This window comes from Alosa pseudoharengus, unplaced genomic scaffold (assembly GCF_046254945.1).
Source record: "Alosa pseudoharengus isolate Yale_2024_CS ecotype anadromous, Long Island Sound unplaced genomic scaffold, YU_APseudo_1.1 YU_APseudo_1.1_scf_9, whole genome shotgun sequence".
In the NCBI taxonomy this organism is placed as follows: Eukaryota; Metazoa; Chordata; class Actinopteri; order Clupeiformes; family Clupeidae; genus Alosa; species Alosa pseudoharengus.
The window spans coordinates 22209628-22226856 of NW_027468881.1; the positions used below are offsets into that span (position 1 = coordinate 22209628).

Consider the following 17229-nt stretch of genomic DNA (forward strand, 5'->3'; position numbering starts at 1 on the left):
TGACACAGCCCAGGTGGCTTCTGGGGACTTAATTAAAAGCCTGCGGAGGGTGCATAAATATTTATACCTCAAAACAGTAAACAGCCACTGATCACACTGGCACGGTGAGGCTAAATACTGTGGTGTTACGAGGATGCTCCATTGCCCTCAGTGTGGGCAGAAAAGAAAACAATTACTGTATTTTCCGGACTATAAGTCGCTCCGGAGTATAAGTCACATTAGTCAAAAAATGCGTCAGAATTGAACAGGAAAAAAAACATATATAAGTCGCACTGGACTATAAGTCGCATTTATTTAGAAATGTATTTCACAAAATCCAAAAACAGAGACTATGTAACTGGACTATTGAGGCCAAAAAGATTAATGTAGCCAAGAGCAGCCAAGAAGAGGGCCGGATAGGCCTAATTGTAAAGCAAAAGATTCACTGAAAGAAAATGCCATGTGGTACACCAAAATTTAGCTAAAATGTGGAGAATACAATGCAATCAAGCATTTTGGGCGATGAGGAGTCACAAGCTGGCAGCAGATTAAATGCTCACGAGAGAGAAAAAGATGGTTTTAAAAAGACGTGACCGAAGCAAGCCAGGCGATCGGCATATAGGCCCGACAGTAATTGTAAAGCAATTTACAAAAAATTCACTGAACAAAAATGTTGATGTGGTACATGAAAATGTAGCTAAAAATGTGGAGAATGCAATGCAATCAAGCATTTTGGGCGATGTGGAGTGACAAGCCGGCAGCAGATTAAATGCGCACGAGAGAGAAAAAGATGCGTTTTAAAAAGACTGCACAGACCGGTTTTAATAGGACGTGCAGACCAAAGCTGCAGCAAGCAGGTGATACTTAGAAATTTATTTCACAAAATCCAACACCAAGAACAGACAGATGTAACTGGACACATAGAGGCCAAAAATATTGAGAATTCTACAGGGAATGTTAATGAAGACGAAGGAGTGAATAGTAAGCCGAAGGCTGCTGACGAGTACCCGAGCTAATTGTGAAGCAATTTACAAAAGATTCACTGAACAAAAATGCTGATGTGGTACATGAAAATGTAGCTAAAAATGTGGAGAATGCAATGCAATCAAGCATTTTGGACGATATATTGGCACAAACTGGTAGCAGAACAATTGCTCGGCTGGCCACCTCCGAGAGAGCGCGAGAAAAAAAGATGCGCATTTAAAACCAGGGCCTAAATTTCAGCGCAGGATTGCGGGTATTACGCATAAGTTATTAAGTCTTGAGCATAATAATAAAAGTCCCACAACTCTATCATAATGAGAGAAATTCCCACACATGTTACAGTGCTCTCTGATAACATTAATGTAATAATGGAGCGGCCTGAATGCGGGACTATTGACTGGACAGACCAACTCTGACTTCAATTGAACCCGATGCAGAGACACACACACGCGCGCATGGACTACTTTGCAGGTGTCTCTCTCTCTCTCCCTCTCTCATTGCTGAAGTCAAATTATAGCCTAGGAGGTGCTTCTACATCAATCGCGATCGACAGGAAAGGAAACCAAACCTTTAGCGATCAGGAACCGTCAGGAATTTTGTAAACACAGAAACATGACAGCCTATAACGCGAGAGAACATGGATGTGTTCTCTATTTGAGGAACGTTATAATTAGGGCTGTCAAAATAACTGATTAATTTCGATTAATAAGAAAAAATAACTGATTAAAAAAATTAGTGCAGATTAATTGATTCCGTATGACCTTTGACCCCGAGTCATTCTAGTCAGTAAAAATTTGACTCTAAAATGAAGGAGAGAGAAGAAAACGTGCTGCCTGGATCATTGATTGGAACATTTACTTTTAAAAAACGGCCTGATGGTGTTGATAAAAATAAAGTGTTGAAAATAAAGTCCTCTGCAATGAAATGCCTTGTATGTGAAAAAAAAAACTTCTTCCCGAAGCACTTTTGAATTTATTTCCTCAGCATATTAGGTCATATCATAGATTATTATGGCAATTATTTGAACAGTGAAAATAATAATAAGAGTTTTTGAACTTTAATGTCACTAATGCTGATTATTCAATGATTAATTTGAATTTAAATATTTAAAATACTTTCACAGCAAAAATTATATATGCGATTAATTTAGATTAATTAATCACAGAGTATGTAATTAATTAGATTAATTTTTTTAATCGATTGACAGCCCTAGTTATAATCGATTGCGGACGTGAACAGACCAGGGCTCGAATTAGCCAGAGGGAGCCGAGCTCCCATAGAGTGAGGACTGGCTCCCATGAAAGCAACAAAGTCAAAAACCTGAGGGGGTCTCACATATCTGAAGGTGTCTGGCATTGTAATTTAATCTTAATTAAACAACCGCTCATTATCCATCCCTGTGCGATCTCTTACCATTAAAGACGTTAAATTAAAATATAGGCTACTACGGGACGTAGACCTACACTACGCTCTTGAACGCAGCATGACACACCACCACACCACTAGACTATATGAGCAAACCGTATCGATTTGACAGCACTCGCAAATCTGAAGAAGTCACACTGCTTTGATGTGAGTGTTTTGTCTATTTGCATAGGCGTTCATTGGGCTAGCCTACGTGGTTTGATACGTGCTGAAAAGTCCTGTTTGCTGTTGAACTTGCACTTCACCTATTCTATGTTGATTGACAAAGCCATAAATTATGGCCCATAATGCAGCCTACAATGATTGTGTTGTCTGATGATCTAGCTATCCTCTGCCATTCAGAGCTCCGGAAAGTTCCCAGCTATTTTGAAACACCTGTTAGCAATCTCTGATGTCGGAATATTCAATGGCTACCCGACAATATCTCAGTGCAAACTCCAAAATTGTTTGTCTATTAATTTTCCACGGTTCAACACATTAGCCTACTAGAACATAGTTTGGCTGGCTTTATTAATTTCTGCCAGTTAGTGCCTTTTCCCCTGTGTACATGCATTATTGTGTTTGACACTGAGGATAGCCTATCTGAGACGGTGGTCTGGTTTAAATGAGTTACGTTGTGGAATGGCACAGACTAAATCGTTTAGTCTATTTCTTTGTGTTGTGAAATTGAAATGAGATATGGACTATTATAATCAATAATATGTTGAAATTAATTAAAAGTAATCCATTTCTATGAAAAATCTATGTCTGTTGTGTGCGTGTGTCAAGGTAAAGCCTAGGCCTACCGTGCGCATATGTACTGCGCAAAAGCACCACTTGCGCCTATGCTATTTCATTGTATCGCCTTGTTAGGCTATGCGCGGGGTGTGCCAACTTTTTATGAGATAGAGAGACCCCCTTAAAGACAAAAAGATAATTCGAGCCCTGGAACAGACAGATACAGACACGGAGCGCAGTAGGCCTACTTTCACTTTCTAGTGTGCATATTCAGTACATGAAAGATAATTAGTAGCAAAACAGCGATCAAATATTAGCCTACATGGCAGTGAGTTTTGTTTTCAAATGTTTTCATGCACGCAAAGCACAGCACCTTCATTTGGGGCATGGCTTACTGTTTGATTACATTGCTAAATATCGGGACTGATGACCACTGAAATCTGCGGGGTGTTTGATGGTTCACTATTAAGTTTCATGTAAGGGTGTTGGGATTTCCATCCGCTTATTGCGAGATAAGGCATCCGCTTTCATTTATTCATGGAACGTGTGTTGTGCTGAAATGGAAACCTTATTCAGCCTAAATTTACCGTAGTTATTTTTTAATCATGCATGATTTACTTTTTTATAAAATTCGTAGGCTGATGCCTGGCAGCAACAATTGTGTTTAAATGTAGGTTACTGCTTCAGCCTCTGGCAAGCTCAGAAGGGGGCGGCATGCAACTGAGCTTGAGAGCAACGTGTTGGAGACGTGTAAGACAATGACTTTTCATTGGCAACAATATTAAACCAACCAACAATATAAAATATTAAGAAGAGCTCTTTTATGAGTTAAATTGAAACAAAATTATTACTGGCCTTTATTTGTCCGAATCTGAGGCCCAAACAGAATCCTGGCCGTAATTTGAGGAACTTGTGCATTTGAGAGCGCTCTCTCGCGGCTAGACAGTAATGTTTCATGTAGGGTTCATGTCAGTTAATATGAATTAACATTTAAAAACATGTTCAATTATATAATTTTTTCATATATAAGTCGCACCTGACTATAAGTCGCAGGGCCAGCCAAACTATGAAAAAAAGTGCGACTTATAGTCCGGAAAATACGGTATCCGTCATCATCAGGTGGGAAGAGGAATTGATGTGGAAGGCTGCGGCCACTCCATTTACGGCTTTAATTCACATGGTAAGGGTGTGGTTAATTATACGGTGGAGTCTGCCAAAGCCACACATCAATAGTCGGGTCATTAAGGCAGAAAGATTAAATGAGAAAGTGCTCTATGACTATGACCCACAGCTCCTGTTCTCTACCGCCAACAAGGAGCCTGTCTACACAAGCACAACACACTCACATAAATCACAGACTTTTTTACATGACATTACAGCTTACAGAAGCTTTTTTTTTCTAAAAAGAGAACACATGTATGAAAGCATGTTCTCCTCTGTGACTAGCAGGTATTTTTCCACCTAGTGTTTCTAACAGTACCTGTGGTTTGTGTGTCTGGTACAGTTTTGACTGATTTGAATAGATGACCCCACCCCCCTTTTATTCATTTAACAGAAGCTTTTTCACCAAAGTGACTTACATGTCAATTATATTACAAGGGCCACTCTTCCCGGAACAACTTAGGGTTAAGTGCCTTACTCAAGGACACAACGGTGGAAGCCGGGAATTGAACCCACATCTTTTTCAGGCTACTGCATGCTAGCCCAGCACCTTAACCTCACTGCCCTGAGGCAGGCCAACCCAGAGCTCCTGTTCTCTACCGCTAACAAGGAGCCTGTCTACACAAGCACAACACACTCACATAAAACATACTTTTTTACATGACAACTTTTTTTCTTTTTAAAGAGAACACATACGAAAGCATGTTCTCATCTGTGACTAGCAGACATTTTTTCCACCCAGAATTTCTAACAGTACCCAGAGCTGTGGTTTGTGTGGTGGTGGTCTGCAGGTACTGTTTTGACTGATCGGAATAGATGAGCCCAACATCCTTCACAGCGGTGTAGTCTAGTTAGCTGTAGTGGGTATACTGTGATCAACCCCAAATGTTAATACGCACCCTTGCCTATTTTAAGTGGGTATACTGAGATAGTGATGCTTTGAGGTGGGCGTATCACATAGACTACACCACTGATCCTTTGTGAGCATCTGTACGCTAGCTCCAGCATTAGCCTCACTTCTGAAGCAGTTAACGAAACCACATCACATCAGTAACACCAGTGTCATTTTAGCCAAGTCTCTCGACTCGGCGGTCATATTGCAATGCATTTTGGGCACTTATCGGGCATCTATTTTGGGCAGAGGTGTGCGTGCAGAAGGCATCATGACACCAATCTCGCTCCAGCTGTGAGATCACAACACATGATTGGCACGATATATTCACAGCTTTTGGCAGCGGACAGGGCAGAATATGTGTAGATAACTGCCATGTTTGCGTTACAAACAACCCCAAACATTTCTCTGAGAGATTATCAGGTAATCCGGTGTTTTTCACTTTTCACTAGGGAAAAAAGACTCACTGCTAAAGACTACACTATATCTGAGTCACTTTTGTGTAAATTCAAGGGATACGGTCTATATTTGTCCAAACATGCTGGAGTCCACATCATCTAATTGATGAGGAGTGGTTGTGTACTGCCCAGCCCTATAACTACTAGTTCTGATGTGAGAGCCAACACCGTGCCCATCTCAGAAACACTCCTCTCCCAAAAAATGACCTCCACAAACGCTCCTCTATGGATGAGCAAGCCCTGATTTCAAACCATGCTTCAGGAAGACTCCCCAGGCCGTCCGCCAAAGCCGCGACATTTACACAAGCAGAGAAGACGTACAAAAGCAGACAAACACACAGCTGACAAGTGAAAAGTTTTACTTGCAAATGCCAGCCCTGCCATCTCCTGCATGTTAAACAGGACACCATCCCAGACATTGAGACGGATTCTGCTGTAAAATGCCCACATCTGAAACGCCACACACAGCCTTCTGTGCTGATGGGAGGCAGATGCAGCACAGTGCACAGACAGCTGCAGGGCAAACACACACACACACACACACACACACACACACACACACACACGCCTCTCTTGTGGTTGTAAGGGTCAACGCTGTTGTCTTAAGCATACAAGGGAAGTTTGCTCTGCCAATCCCACTACACTGAGAGCCACTGCAGGCTGACAGCGGTGTTTGCACACAGGAAATCTGCTACCAGTGTGTTGTATTAAATAGATGGCAAAGGTCACAACTTCTCTTGTGTGCTAGGTTTACCCTAGTCAAGGTGGTTGGTAGAAGTAGCCTTTGTGTTGACACAGTGTGAAGACTTTGAGTAGGGGGGCCTGAGAATAGGTTAGGCAAGTCCTTACTCACAACACAATAAGCACGCAAAGAGTGACAAACAATGACTATGAAGTCAACAGCAGTCCTCTAAGCAATTGCTCACTGTGCATCATCCACATACCCAATAATTAAGGTAAAAAACAGAATGATGTGTCCCCACTCCCGGGGCATAGACTGATCTTATTAAGCAGGCCAGCTGGATTAGATCTGAGGAGCGTGCTTACCTTGCCTCGCCTAGGCCATGAATCACCTGTCTCAAAACCATGTGCACTGAACCATCAACATCCTGGTCTGAGTTGTGCTTTAAGAGCAGGGAGTCCAGCAGCCAAAACAATGACCAAGCACTCTGACTGGAACCAAAGGGGTTGTTTATGGTGTGAAGCACATTGAGATTGTAATGGTCTGACGTGCATTTTAAAGCAATGGTTTCTTTTTGCCTATGTGACCTTCTTTGATGCTTGTGTGTGTGTGTGTGTGTGTGTGTGAGTGAGTGTGGGGGGGGGTGTTCCAGCTGTGGAAGTAAAACAGACTGCACTGGTTCTTTGTAAGTAATCCCATAATGTTCCATGTAGCAGAGCGTCAAAGGAATGACGGGGTGAAGCGGTGCAAACTCATCTGGGTTCAATAAGCCCCTTTAAAACCACAGTGGGATCAGGAGGCTGGCTGTGTGTGTGTGTGTGTGTGTGTGTGTGTGTACCTGGTCCTGCTCCTCCCTGCGGCGGGCCTCCTCTGCACACCTCTGCAGCTCCTCCTGGACGATGCATGCATACTCAGAGTCCTGCTCCTCTCTGTCAGCACACACACACACACAGAATTTTTCACACTTCTGTCAGAGGCAGAAAACACAGAATAAAGGCCCATTCACACCAAGAACGATAACGATAACTACAAATAAATATCGTTCTTGTATATGAATGACGACGTTCATTCACACATAAACTATGTAATAGCAATCAGATCCCATCAAATTTTAACCGTCACATTCAATAACACAAGGAGAGACTTTGTTTATCGTTGTTCAGTGTGAACGCTTTTATCGTTATAGTTATGGTTATCGTTCTTGGTGTGAATAGGCCTTAAGAGCTACAAAGGGAAAACATCACTGCAAATACTATTCATAATGACTCATTCCAGTGTTTGGTTATAAATTGCATATCACTTAGACCCATCAGAACAGGGAGATTGTGCTTAGTTAACATATGCATGGTTACGCAGGGACATTCTTGAGTGGGTGAATTTACTTTGATGTTCACAGACAGAGGTTGATTAAGGGCAAATGTGTGGGCTGAGATTAAAAGTCCTCACCACTCAAAATGACAGAAAAAGAAAAACGTCTACATATGCAGTTCTTCATCGGACTCTTATTTGGGCTGTCTGACTGATTGAGTGTCAAGGAAATGAAGAGGGAAACACTGTGTATAGCTCTAAATCACTGAGGTGTTTGCTTTGGTTTCCTTTGGTTTATGTGTCTCATTATACCCTGGCGAGTGGAGACAGCAGAGAATTACACGGACTGATGTAAAAATCTGCATCTAAGCATTTTGATTAGATCTGTGCCATTATCATTTTGAGGACTTGGCCCGGTGTGACCAGGGCCCACGTGTGTGTGTGTGTGTGTGTGTGTGTGTGTGTGTGTGTGTGTGTGTGCATGGGCTTTCCCTCCCCTCACCGCTGGCGAGAGAGGTGCTTCAGCTGGTGCCGCTCCTCATCCTGCAGCCGGCGGGCGATCCGGATATCCCTCTGCACCAGCTGGCTCTTCTGCACGTTGGCACTGTAGTACTGCTCAACTGCAATCAACACACACACACGCACGTATGTATGTGTGTTATACATATGTTGAGTCTTAGCTTAGCTAAAGCTCAAAGAAAGTCGTAAAGGACATAAATATGCCACTCATTTTCAGCACAGCTTAAAGTAAGGACTTACTTTCCTGCTCTTGTAGGTTGTGTGCCAAAGCCCCATCTTCCAGAACAGCGAAAGACTGGCACACTGGGGAGGGAGGGAGAGAGAGAGAGAGAGAGAGAGAGAGAGAGAGAGAGAGAGAGAATGGAAATTAAAAAGCAGCAGTATTTCCAAGCCAGTCGCAGAAACCTCAACATGCATCAGGCCGCAGATCAAAGAACGGTGAGCAAGGCGACGGAAATTGCTGATCTCGTCATCTCTCCCTCTCTCCCATTCATCTTGCCTCAGCAGGGGGTTGAGAGATGACTGGCCTTCTCTCAGTGGGGGGGTAATGAATTACAGTGGCCTCACTCACACAGACGTTGGTTCAGACAGCAGTGAAAAACAAATCCATCAAAACCACCGGCAAACCACAGCTTTGAGAAAACTTAAGGGTGTGTAATACGAGGAAGTGTGATTGGGGCAGCTGATATTGTTTGGCAGACAACCCCCCCCCCCTCCTTCAATGCTGAGCTTGTGAAACAGCACTGGTGGTGCTGGTGGACTGTTCCAGTCAGACTTGTTGCCACAGGATATAGAAAAACACACTGGAGCTTGTGGAGGATGCACTGCTATTTGACAGAATGTTTATGAACCGTTTTTTGTACCTTTAAATAATGTTTCCAAAATCGTTTCAGTGGTTCATCAACTCGTAACAGGGTAAACGGCACTTCTGCATTCGCTTCCCGGCCCTCTAGCGGCTAAAGCCGCACCATGCAAGTTTGCCGGATCGGGTAGCGGATCTGTACTATAGTTCGATGGAATGAGACATAAGAAACTACAAATTTGACTTGCTTCTGATGTTGCAATACATCATACTTTCATAAAATCATGCAACATACTCGCCGGTGCTGGATAAACAAATTGCGTGTGACAGAGGAAAAGTGCTTTGGTGTTTAAATGCCAGCAAACTTTTGGCTTGTGTGTGGCTGGTACGATTGTGGACCGATCAAATGTATAATGTTTAGACACAAGTGTAAACCTCTACATGGCAATTTCAACTGTTTGTGAGCACCTGTCTGTGAGCCCCTACATCCTAGCTCAAGCAGAAGCTTCCCTTCACAAGCAGTTGCTCTCCATCACGTTAGTAACGTTCACCAAGCCAGCAGACACAAACGGGAGGATGTCCTCTGGTGACCTGGTGTGTGTAAAGCGGATTTTTGAATACTGTTGAAAACACTGCTGCCTAAGGCATGCCAGTCCTCATGATCGTATGCATCTGGCATCCCGGCCTCCCTGAGAAATCCCTGACAAATATAAGCACTTATCAGAAATCCCTCCCCCCCCCCCCCCCTCCCCCCGTCGGACATCACCATGGCCTCTCGAGAACTTAAGTGTAGGGTGGAAGGAATGTTATGCGAGTATGTCTCTTTCCGTCAAAACTGTACGAAACTACGCAGACTGCTGCTACTTCTGCCAGACTTCCAAGGAACAAAGTAATGATGGGGTGAGAGGAGCTGTGAGAGCACTAGGCTGGAGAAGGCTGCTGGGTCACACCGCAACACCAGGCCAGAGGGCCACGCTGGGACACTACACAACAACCCATCGCTGTTCCCATACCAACAGACAGTGGTTTCACAGGGCATGAGGACATGCCCAAACAACTGGGTTCCAAGCAACACTCTCTGAGAGTGGATGTGCTAATGTACTTTGATGATTTCAACAGAGGTTGCACCGTTTGGCAAAAACAAGCATATTGGTTCAAAACTGCTGGACAGAATTACATGCAACAACATATTCTCTGAGGTCATGCAACAGTCCCTGAATGTGAATGTGCTAATGGACTTGATGCCTGATGATTTTAACAGAGGTTGTGCATATATTTAAAATGTTCTGTCCAGTAAAAAGCAAACATGATATACATTCTCTGAGGTCACTTTTGACTGACCTGTTGTTTGTAAAGCACGTGTTGTCTACTTTGCATGTTGTTATCGGTGAAGCCTCTTTGTATACAGTACCATGAAAAATGATGCTTTGATTTCTAAAAAACAAATGCCCCTTTCTACTCAAACAACGCTATTTATGTGCAACATTTCAACTTCAAAACAATCTAAATAAAAACTAGCATCCAGCTCCTCTTGCACCACCCTCAGCCCTTGCAGAAGAGAAGCTCTTAAAACAGGCACACTGCTTTATATTTTCCCTCTGAGCTCGCGCTGCTCCGCCCGACGTCGGGGGAGTTTACAGCTCGTCTGTGGTACTCGAGGCGTCTCAGAGGAGCGAGTGCTCGCCAGCCTGCCCGCCAACAGGCCCTCTAATCCAATCTACAGCTGCCGACTGCCCGAGCCCCAGACTGGGCACCCAGGGGCCCTGTGGTCAACCATGTCCCCAGTTAAGGGCCAGTAAAACAGGGTCTGGGCACGGCTCCACGCTGGGCTCCTCCCAGATGCTGCGCTGTAGGGCTGCTGGCCACAGGCTATATTCTGCAGCGCAGTCGGTTGGTCAGTCAGGGGCCCCAGACGGGGGGCTTTTACGGCAGCGGTGGTGCAGCGGTACTGTTTGGAGTTTGTTTTGCGCTAGCGCCACGGTGAGCAGATGAAAGATACAGAGTGCTCAAGGCAGGGTGGTACAGAAGCAGGAGACTCTGCAGTCGGGCTGAGGTCATGTCTGTCTTTGGAGTCTGTGTGTGTGTGTGATAGTCTGTGTGTGAGGCCCACTTCCTCAGCAAGTCTGTCTGCAGGGAGATGATCTTTTGACCCCCTGAAAATTCTATCACTGCCAGCTGCCAACTTAGTGACTGTGAACCCCCCCCCCCCCCACCCGACAAACACACCCCAACCCCAAGAGCAGTACATATTCTGGCATGGCATGGTGGGGCTGGAGGGGAGAGGGGGATAAAGAACACACCTGCTGCTCCAGGCAAGAACCCGTATAGGGTTACACACACCCCCCCCCCCCCCCCGCGCCCCCCGTGCAGTCTGAACACTCATTAATCCAGTAAAATCTCTCACTCACAGTCTCACACATTTTCACACACACACACAGATTCCCGATTCCCTCTTTTAACCTCATATATGCAGATACTCAGTATGTGTATACACTCTCACATACACAAGCCACAACTCTACAACACAAAAACATAAAACTTTTTCTTTAAATTAATTCCCCACCCACACTATTTCTTCTTTCTCTCCTTTTTAAAACACACACACACACACACCAAATTGCTTCCAGATGTGTGGTGGGTGAGAGAGATTTTTTTGAGCTCTGTGGAAGTGCGAGGGAGACCCTACAGGGGAATAGGATTGCTTTACGGAATTTTCTACATAATTATTTTATGTTCCTGCTCAGTAGCCAGTTTTTCGTTCCAATCGAAAATCTGTACGTATGCCAAGAAGGGAAAAAGTGTCTTGGCTTACTTTTCCATAAGGAAAGGCATGGAAAAACCATCTGTGTGTGTGTGTGTGTGTGTATGCATGCATGTGTGTGCATGTGGCTGACGTGGCATTGTCCCCTTGACTCATCACTAAATAGTAAATATAGTACTAATAGTGCAACACACAACCCTGCAGTTGAACACAAACTCTAAAAACCCCTTCCTACGAACATCTGATTTGGCCCCATGGGAAGAAGGCTCATGGGAACAACACTATTGGCAATATAAATCAAATACTCGCTCATCAGCATCAAATCAAGACAATAGCCCCGTTTAATCTGGTGAGAGAAGGGTAAAGAAGGACAAACATCAGTGCAGCACTCCATCAATCAGGCCTTTTTGATAGAGTGGCCAAATGGAAGCCAATGTTTGCCAGGAGTGTCCCAAAAAGCACCTGAATGACTCTCAGAGCATGAGAAGTAAAATCATCTGGTCTGATGAAACGAAGACTGAACTATTTGGCCACAATTCCCAACGGTGTGTGTGGAAGAAACCAGACACTGAGCTGCACTGATGTTTGTCCTTCTTTACGCTTCTCTCATCCTCTGAAAGGAGACTCTGGATGTCATTCATAGTGACCATTGGGTTCTTGGTTACATGTCTGACCAAGGCCCTTCGTCCAAGATTACTCAGTTTGGCTGAGCGGCCAGATCAAGGAAGACTGGTTGGTTGTTCCAAACTTTTCCATTTTGAGAATGATGGAGGCTACTGTGCTCTTGGCCACTTTCAATGCTGTAGAAATGTTCTTGTATCCTACCCCAGATCTGTGTCTTCACACAACCCTGTCTCACAGGTCTAAGGACAATTCTCTTGACCTCGTGGCTTGGTTTTCACTCTCACATACACCATCAACTGTGTAACCTTATATAAAAAGATGTGTGGCTATCATAATAATGTCCAGTGAATTAATTTAGGCACAGGTGGGCTCCAATCAAGTTGTAGAAGCATCTCAAGGACCATTGATAGAAGTACGATGCACCAGAGCTCAATTGCAAGCGTCATAACAAAGGGTCTGAATACTTATGTAAATTAAATATTTCAATCTTTTATTTTTTATACATTTTCAAAACACTCCAAACACCTGCTTTTTTGTGGGGTGTTGGTGTATTGTGTGTAGATTGATGAGGAAAAAAAATAATTGAATCCATTTTAAGATGAGTCTGAAACAAAATGAAATGTGGAAACCTTGAAAGGGTCTGAAAAGTTTCCGGCTGCACTGTATATGCATCACCTTCTGATCAGGTGATGCTCAGGCCTATAGCTCATCCATGGCTAACCTGAAGAGGGGCATCAAAAAGGCCAAGCACAACCACAAGCTAAGGATTGAGAATCACTTCAAGAAAAATTCTGACTACAAACCTACTAACTAACCCCCCCCCACTCCCACCGATGCCTCCTTGCCTAACTGAACCACTTCTATGGCCACTTTGACAGGGGCAACAAGGAGGTGGCCATCAAGGCTGTGGTCTCTGCAGAGCATCAGCCCATTACACTCTCCCCCGCTTGTCCTCAGTTCAGCATTCCCATCCTCCCATCTGAACTGATCACCAAACTGGGTATCAATAACTGGGTATCAATACCTCCCTCTGTAACTGGATGCTGGATTTCCTAATCAACAGACTGCAGTCTGTTAGGTTAGATAAACACACCTCCTCTCCCTGAACACCGGCGTACTACAGGGCTGCATGCTGAGCCCGCTCCTTTACTCTCTCTTCACCTACGACTGTACACCTGTACATGGCTCTAACACCATTTTCAAGTTTGCAGACAACACAACAGTGATTGGTCTCATCGGCAACAATGATGAGACGGCCTACAGGGAGGAGGTCCAGCACCTAACAAATGTGGTGTACTGACAACAACCTGACTCTCAACATTGAGCTGATTTTGGACTACATCCTCGTCAACTGGACTGAGGTGGGGCGTGTCACCAGCTTCAAGTTTCTGGGTGTCCATATCTCTGAGGACCTCTCTTGGACCCTCAACACCTCTACTCTGATCGAGAAAGCTCGCTAGCGTCTCTTCTTCCCGAGGAGACTAAAGAAGGTCCAATTGTCTCCTCAGATCCTGGTGAACTTTTACAGCTACATCATTGAGAGCATCCTCACAAACTGTCTCACAGTATGGTATGGCAACTGCTCTGCCTCTGACCGGAAAGCACTGCAGAGGGTGGGAAGCTCATGGGAAGCTAATGCTTAGTTAATGATGATATTCATGCATGAGATAAAATGAATTCTTGTATATTCTCCTAATAATTCTAGAAGTCTTACATGCATGAATTCAAGATAATTCAAGTACAACCCTAAACTGAATGTCATGACAAGTGATGACCACATTGTTCGTAGAAAAACACTACTAATGACTTGGGAATGCGCTATTTACAATTGACATCCAACTTTGAGCAATTTCCCCTTGCTGTTTACATCCAAGTAATTTTCCCTTGCTGTTTACCGTACATCCAACTTTGAGTAATTTTACACATTAGTCCACACACACACACACACACACACACACACACACACACCTTTGTCTCGTATTACTGTTGCCTGCCGCTCCCATGGGTAAAGCCTTTTAAATCCAGATGCCATGAAATGAATCTAACAGTAATAAGCTGGAGGCACATGATTTAATGTGCGTTCCTGGAAATTGTCTGAGTCACAGAGGTTCAAAGCAATGATCACGTTCAAATCGAGTTAGCAGGAATGTTGCAATACTTTCCTGAATTTGACCTCTGCTATTGTGTACCTAGTCTTAGTTAGTACCTAGTACAATGCTCTCCACACACACACACACACACACACACGTCCCAATCTAAACAGAAGTCATCTTCAGTTAGGGGGTTAGAACAGGTCCCATCCCTTGAGGTTTGCCCTCTTCAGTGAAGGCACAAAAAGGGCTCTGTGTGTTCACGGTCCCCCCCCAAAGACAAAAACAAAGACGGTTCACACACACACACAGACACAGATATACACACACACACACAGACACAGATATACACACACACACACAGACACAGATATACACAGACACACACAGACACAGACACACACACACACACACAGACACAGATATACACACACACACACAGACACAGATATACACAGACACACACAGACACAGATATACACACACACACACACAGACACAGATATACACAGACACACACAGACACAGATATACACAGACACACACAGACACAGATATACACAGACACACACAGACACAGATATACACACACACACACAGACACAGATATACACAGACACACACAGACACAGATATACACAGACACACACAGACCTTCCCTTTCCGTACCTGCCCTACTGATCTCCAACAATGAGCCTTTTAGAGCAGCTTTTGCACAAGTGGAGCCAGAGCACTGTGCACCATTGAAGATGTGCTGCTGCCTTTGTCTTTGAGTCTGTAAACAGCCAAGGGAGAATCTGCAGCTCTGAGAGATGGATGTGCATAGTGTGTGTGTGTTTGTGTGTGTGTGTGTATGTGTGTGTGTTTTGTGTGTATGTTAGTTTGTATGTGAGGCCTTCAGCAACTCGTCTGACACCCTGCTAATTAACTCCCTTCTGGCTGCCAACTTAGTCCATCTGTGACCACCACCCCCCACTCTAGGAGCACTACAAGGTCTAGAGCCACTATACATTATACCTCATGTGCCTTGCTACCATTTCCACACGTCTTACCTCGTTCTTAACACATAACAGGGTTTATGATCCAATCAGCAACATATCAGAAATACAGAAAATAACATGTAACACAGTTATTAGAGAAGAGTCAGTCATTCCCCTTTGTTGCTGTGGCCGTTTATGATCCAATCAGCAACATATCAGAAATACTATTATACTACTATGGATATATAAAGGCTTTACTGACAAATGCCTAGGCTAACAAATGCTTAGGCCCCGTTGATGCGGACTCAAAGCAGCCAGCCTTAGCTTGTTCTTAGCATATGTTGCAATTATTTGACTTATTTGGCATAAGCTGCAGGCACTCTTGACACATCTGATGTTGTGCTGATGTTTCAGGACTGACCTTGCCGACGTGTTTGTTTACATGCCGAGCATTGTTTCTCAAAACAGGTCAAGTGTCGCGGCTTAATCCTTTCACGCTTCTGTTCAGACATGCCAATGGACAGAGTGCATTTGGGAAAAGGCGTGCAGCTCGAGCCCAACACGCCTTACACTGGGAAATCCCACTGAGTCTGGCTGAGCCCTTAACTGGATAAGCCACCTGCTGCTATTGTTCCTGCTGCGGTCAGGCCCAGCGCACCCCAGGTGGGATTACACGTAATCTGGACCTGCTGCAGTCACGCCTAGCGTACCCCAGGTGGGATTACACGTAATCTGGACCAGGCAGACTGTGCAGCAGATGAGAGGGAGAGTTTTAGCCCTGGCTCACTTCAGCTGGCTAGCTGGCTGGCTGTGTGTGTGTGTGTGTGTGTGTGTGTGTGTGTGTGGATTAATGTGCCGTCCTTATAAGGCAGGTAAACTCACTTTTCTTTCCCTTTCCAAAAGCCTGCAGTAGTTCGAGAAGAGAAAAAAAAAGCCTGCTGCTCGAGTTGCAGCAGCTGGGGAGTGCGTGAGCTGAAATGAGTCCAACAGGTTTTTCAGTTGTTTTGACGCAGCCCAGGCCCAGCCCACCAACATGCAGATGGCGACATCAACACACAAAAAAAGCTTAAGAGAACCTTCAGGCACAGCTTAAGGCTACCGTTTCTCATTAAGAATCAGACCTGCAATTGGAATTCATCCACAATGTAAGTGGTAATTTCACCATAAGTACTGCAAGTTCCTGCACGCTCATTAAACTGACACTGAATGGACTTTTCCAGCTTTGTCAAGCTCTGACGTGTATCTGACATTATAATTAGGTCCCAATAGTTGCGGTGGACAAAATTGGCTTGGGGGGTGGGGAGACTCGGGCAGGAGATGAATGGCCTGCACACATTCCTCCTTTGTTGGCCCAGAGCGGAGGAAAACATGCATGCTGCAGTCATGAGCACATGGCCTTGACCAGCATGGAAAAAACAACACAGTTCCCCTTCCATCACTTCCTCTGCTGAGAGCACAGCCCCCCACTCTCGGCAGTCTGCACTCACGTCATGTCTGGAGCAACTGCACATAAGAAAGGGAGAAAGAACGAAAGAGAGAACAAAAGACAGACAGACAGAAATAATGAAACGAAACAAAAGAAAGACAAGAACGAAAGAACAAAACAAAGACAATAACGAAAAAATGAAAGAAAGAACAAACGAAAGACAGACAGAAAAGAAAGAAAATAAATAAAGAAAAGTATCAAAAAGGAAAAAGGTATAGGGTATGCTATCCAAGACACGGAGAATGAAAGAAAAAAAAAGTCAAAGGAAAACCGCATTCTCAAGAGAAAAAGGTATGAGCTGCACAGAGAGAGCACACACAGTCATGAGGACAGAAAGAGAGGGAAGCAAAGGGAAGAGTTC

General features: G+C 44.3%; 1 protein-coding gene across 3 annotated transcripts in view; it reads right to left on the minus strand.

The window, feature by feature from the left end:
* ccdc187 (coiled-coil domain containing 187) overlaps positions 1-17229 on the minus strand; it is a 35025-nt gene that overhangs the window by 13853 nt on the left and 3943 nt on the right. For all 3 annotated transcript variants that reach the window (XM_076276205.1, XM_076276203.1, XM_076276204.1), the window contains exons 3-5: positions 8366-8428; positions 8109-8226; positions 7137-7227 (exon numbers count right to left, since the gene is read on the minus strand). In XM_076276205.1, the coding sequence (XP_076132320.1) occupies positions 7137-7227; positions 8109-8226; positions 8366-8428 (272 nt within the window). The remainder of the gene's footprint in view (positions 1-7136; positions 7228-8108; positions 8227-8365; positions 8429-17229) is intronic.